General features: G+C 52.2%; 1 protein-coding gene across 2 annotated transcripts; it reads right to left on the bottom strand.

Annotated features, from left to right (window-relative positions):
* Positions 1 to 2417: 2417 nt before the first annotated feature.
* LOC100117637 (facilitated trehalose transporter Tret1-like) lies at positions 2418 to 4293 on the bottom strand. Of its 2 annotated transcripts, none has more exons than XM_001601763.6 (2): positions 3979 to 4293; positions 2418 to 3883 (listed from the first exon to the last, which is right to left on the bottom strand). In XM_001601763.6, exons 1-2 carry the CDS (start codon positions 4037 to 4039, stop codon positions 2463 to 2465), a joined length of 1482 nt encoding a protein of 493 aa, XP_001601813.4. In that variant the 5' UTR covers positions 4040 to 4293; the 3' UTR covers positions 2418 to 2462. The 2 variants fall into 2 exon arrangements, with proteins under 2 accessions (XP_001601813.4, XP_016845750.1); XM_016990261.2 differs by having other exon boundaries at positions 2418 to 3903; positions 3979 to 4055.
* Between the last annotated feature and the right edge of the window lie 946 nt (positions 4294 to 5239).

Below are 5239 nucleotides of genomic sequence, written 5' to 3' on the forward strand. Positions count from 1 at the left end.
ATGAGCCAAAATTTCAGTGTAATCGTGTTTCTCTATATCTCTACTCTTCTACATGCCTTACGTCCTCTAAATATTCTCCAACAGTTTAGATTAATAGCACAGACTATAGGATTATTATTTAAGTCGAATAGTGTATATCAGATATTTATACCGCAGCTGTTTAAACATTCGCCTGGAACGTATTTTTAAACCTGAAATAGGGGAAGAAACTCGATTGTGCGCTTACTTTGTATGATTATGGACATAGCGAATGTGACAATTGAGATCAAAGAGCTTGGTTCGGATAGTAGATAATATAACCTATTGAAAATAGATCAAATGGCATCCCTGATGGTCGCTTTCTCGGATAAAATATAATACGCGCAAAGTAATTGCGCTTCTTTGAAACATTAAATTGTTATTATGCACAGGTAAGATAAGAACTTTCGTATGCGTATTTGCACAAATTCGTATTTGTCTTCAAATTTAATATAGTAGCGTATATAATTAGTATTATTCATCGCGAATCGTGATGCTTCATGAATTTATTGACAAGTTTTGACAATTGGGTTATTAGAAAATGACAAAGGAGTTGTATATGTTCCTTGGATTATAATATTTTCTTCTCGGCATTTTTCTTATTAATATACAAGAATATATACTTGGATCTCACAAGCTGACGTAAATGTTAATTAACATTTGTTTATCAATTCCATGTATGTACATAGCAATCTGAAAGCGAAAAATAAGCGTCTGACACATTTATGGCAAGAATTTCAATAGCATAAATATCAGTGACGGGCTGGTTAGAAAAGTGGCAACAAGAATGTAAATATAATCTAATTCGTTGAGAGCTGAAAAATCCTTGGTTAAATCTCGGAATAGCCGCGCTGCTATATAAAGTCAGCAAATAAAAAATTGCTCTTCCTACTTGTGCGAAAATGATATGACGATTGAGTATATGTATGCTTGTATTCGAGAACAAATGCGCGACAGGGTTTTTCCGCAAAGAGAGAGAGAGAGAGGGGCGGGGGGGGGAGGAGTAGAGATAAAGATGAGAGGTTGATGAAAATGCAAGTACACGTGTATACTGTGTATAGTAAGTGTCGCTGATATGTGCGGTTAATATTTTTTTTCACGAAATCTCGAACTTAAAAAATGTTTTCAATCTGTAATGTTGAATTTGAATAATGTCATTGGTAAATGCACGAGTTGAAATTTTTAATAAGCTTACACATAAACTTATCAGCCTTGTATTATAATTGGGATGAACGTTAGAAGGAAAGCAATCCATTTGTTAATTAGACATTTTTATCTTATCGCAAGATTGCAATTAGTTATAGAGCGTCAGCCATAAAAGGATGCGCAGCTCTATACATAATTTGAGCTAAGATGCATTTTCAAAAGACTGTGTCTGACGTCTGCGGTTCGCAAAGGCTACATTCGTCCATTACATGGAGTGTCGCGGCAAATCGGAACGTACTGCGCAGTAAGAAAAAATACACGTTGCGATTAAGGAGGCAAAGTTTACCGAGTATTTTTTATAGCTAGAATTGAGCACCCCCAAGGTTGCTTCGCAGTGGAAAATAGTGGGCGTTCGCGTCAAAAAAAAATTCTTTTTTTGCACGCTGCATTTTCAGATTTTGCAAAACACGCGCGTATGTATATGTATACTTGCTTGATTTATTCAACTGGCGCCACGCGGCGAGCGATATATATATATATAGAGATATATATAGATATATGTATATATAAAAAGCACTGCCGCGTCAGTTTGTTTAACGAGCTTTTCAAAGCGTGTTTATATAACTAATCCGCTGTCGACGCGAGTTGACTTTGTCGCGCGCGCGCACACACACGCCTTTTGAAGTCGTTAAGAAGCGGCCGCGTTTCCATAGAGTCGGATTCTTGGCAAGCTGGAAATTGAATAAATATAGACTCGAGCCGGAGCACGCCGCGCGCAATGTTGGTATAACACGGCGCTAGTCAATGAAACGTGTGCAAAATTTCGATTCTTATCTACATTCTTTTGTCCGCCGAATGAGACACGCTAGAAGCGGAAAATTACGCAGACTCGAAATAATTGGTGGCTATCTCTTTTTGCTCATCTGGCCTGTTTGAGAATTTCGAACGAGCGCAATCGCGTTCGTTGTGCAACGAGGCAGCAGCGTCCGGGGATGGGGGATGGGTGCAGGAGGCGGAGGCATTAAATAATCGTGGCTACGCCAGTCGGCTTCAGTCGGCCGCGCGTGTATTTCCGCTAGAAAACGCACATATGTACACATTTTCGATAATTATACTCTAAATACATGTATCAGTCTCAGTGCGCGCGTGCGCGCGCTGCTCGCAGTATCTGCGACATGCGTCCACGCGGATGCGGTGACATGTCGGGGAGAGAGAGAGAGAGAGAGAGAGAGAGCGGTGGCGGGGGGGGGGGGGGGGGGGGGGGGGGGGGGGGAGATTCGGCGCGGATCCCGCCGCCGCTAGGCGATGCTGCTGCTCGGGGGCGGGGGCGGGTTGGCGGCGGTGAGGACCTTGCTCTTCGCGGGCCTGCGTCGGCCGCGGGCGCAGTTGAGCTCCTCCTGGATCTCGAGGAGGGACTTGCCCTTGGTCTCGGGCACGCAGAGCACGATGAAGACGAGGCCGAGGAAGCAGCTGGCGGCGAACCAGCCGAAGGAGACGTCGATGCCGAGGCTGTCGGCGACGACCTGGTGCATCTTGGAGACGACGAAGGCCAGCAGCGAGGCCCAGAGGTTGGCCAGCGAGACGGCCAGGCCCTTGACGTTGGTGGGGAAGAGCTCGCCCAGCATCATGTAGGCCAGGGGGTTCAGCCCGAGGGCGACCACGAGCTCGTAGCCGATGATCGAGGCGACGAGGACGGAGCCGTAGCCGCGCGTGTCCAGCCCGAGCCGCAGCTTCAGCAGGTAGAAGAGCCCGCTCGCGCCGAGGGCCAGGCCCGCGAGGAGGGTCGTGCCGACGAGGAGGGGCCGCCGGCCGATGCGGTCGACCAGCGCCGCGGCCCCGAGGCCCGCCGCGAGCTGCAGCACGCTCAGCAGGATGACGGCCATGGCCGGGGTGAAGCCGGCCTCCTCCGAGTCGCCGCCCTCCTCGAGGATCTCCTGCGTGTACGACTCGATGGCGGCGAGCCCGCTGAACTGCAGCACCAGCTGCAGGCCCAGGCAGACGAGGAGGGCGCGCCGGTTGCCGAGCAGGTCGCGCGCCCGGCCCCGGTCGCTCAGCTCGCGGATCACGGCCTTTTGCATCTGGTCGAGCTCCTGGTCGAGCTCCTGCTCGAGCTCCGGCTCGAGCTCCGGCTCGAGGGGCCCGCGGAGCCAGCGCAGGCTGCGCGCGGCCTCGGCGCGCCGCTCGCGCATCACCAGGAAGTACGGCGACTCGGGCATCCAGGCGAAGCCGAGGAAGAAGAGGCCCGAGAGCAGGAGGCAGCTGTAGCCGAGGGCCGCGTAGCTGAGGAACGGGCCGAGCGCGTGGGCGTAGAGCTCGCCGAAGGTCACCATGAGCTTGATGAAGGAGCCGAGGGCGCCGCGGATCTCCTTGTCGGCGATCTCGCCGATGTACATGGGGCAGACGACGTAGACGAGGCCCTGGCCGAGGCCGCTGAGGAAGCGCGAGCAGTAGAGGACGTAGGGCTGCCAGGCGAAGATGACGAGGAGCCAGCCGAGCGTGAGCGGCAGGCCCGCGAGCAGGAGGCTGGCCTTGCGCCCGAGCCAGTCGACGAGGACGGCCGCGAGCACGTTGCCCGGCAGGTTGCCCAGCAGGTAGAACGAGGCGATCCAGGAGGCGTCGTTCGAGCTGATCGGCAGGTGGGACTCGGGCCCCTTGAGCCGCGGCAGGGTCGGCGAGGTCCAGCCGATGTGCGCCCCCGTGATGGCCATCGACGTGGTCGCTGCAACGAGACCGCGCCACCTTAGACGAGGCTACTCTCCACGGGTACAGAGTGCATTACGTGCGGCCCCTACGTCAAGTCTGTGCAAAATTTACCCGTTATCGCTGCGAGGTACTGGGGCCACTGCCTCGACCGGCGCTGCTGCTGCTGCTGCATCTCCACTGCTGCTCCGGCGGCTATAGCCTCGAGTCGTCTGCGCTGGAGGTGCGATTGCTCTGCGGCAATTAGCCGCGCGAGTTCATCGCACTCGCCCGATCCTCGATTCGACGCGTCGCCTGCGGATACGGCTCCTAATCGTGCGAGAAACAGTCGGCGGCTTATTGGCCGCTTTCGCTCGGAAAATGAAAAGACGGCCGGCCGACGCCGCTCGTTTTATACGCTCGTTTATCAGCACTTATCGCGGCAGAAAATCTTGTTTCTCTCTCTCTCTCTCTCTCTCTCTCACTGTAGATATCTCTACATCTCTCCTACTCCCCTCGCTCGGTCGCGCGCGCGACGCCGCTGGGGGACGCCGCTGGGGGACTGCCTCCGCGATGGCAATTACGCTGAAAAACTCCGTTTCAAAGGCACGCTCCTAGTCAAAATCACGCAAACGCCGGCCTCCGCGTCGCATGACCTGCGCTCGCGCGCGCTCGAAACTTCTCGATCCTGCACACACTACACTCCAACGCGTAATTCGAGCCGTCGCTCTTCTCGGGGCTATTTACAGGAAAAGCCGAGATTATCGCTACCATTATCGGCGTCTCGATTTCTCCTTGTGATTCACATAATATGCTTTCGCCGCCGCCCGCGATCCCGGAAATACAATATAACGCTTTCTTATCCTTTTCATCGGCAGCAGATGAGCTACCCGCGTTGTTATTATCGCAGAATCACTCGGGGAATCACTGACCAGCTTCGGCTTTCGGCTGATGGAGGAAGATAAATAATAAGCAATGCAAGAGAATTGTTAAGTATATTTATATACTTATCATACCCAGCCGGGTTTTGCGCGCTGCGTCTCTATAGCACGTACACCTGTATCGTCCTCGAGAGCTCGCTTCTCCTACCGAGTTTGTTTATAAGAGGCACAATTATTGCCAAGGTCTTGGAAAAGTTTTGTCCTCCTGGACGGGAGCAAAGTATTTAGGCGCCGTCGAAAATTTGCATTGGCCACATCGCGAACCGCGTGGATATCGCTGTCTATACTTAACGCCCGCATAACGTTAAGTAATAGTAAGTAATAGGCCTTGCTCTCTCCGCTACACATATACAATGCGGCGATCGAGCAGAGCGCTATTCGAATCGGCTTGCTGTTGGCGGGCGCCTGCAGAGGGCAGCAGCCACCGGGCTCATATATTCTATATACCTATTTTT

The sequence above is a fragment of the Nasonia vitripennis genome, chromosome 1 (genome assembly GCF_009193385.2).
Source record: "Nasonia vitripennis strain AsymCx chromosome 1, Nvit_psr_1.1, whole genome shotgun sequence".
In the NCBI taxonomy this organism is placed as follows: domain Eukaryota; kingdom Metazoa; phylum Arthropoda; class Insecta; order Hymenoptera; family Pteromalidae; genus Nasonia; species Nasonia vitripennis.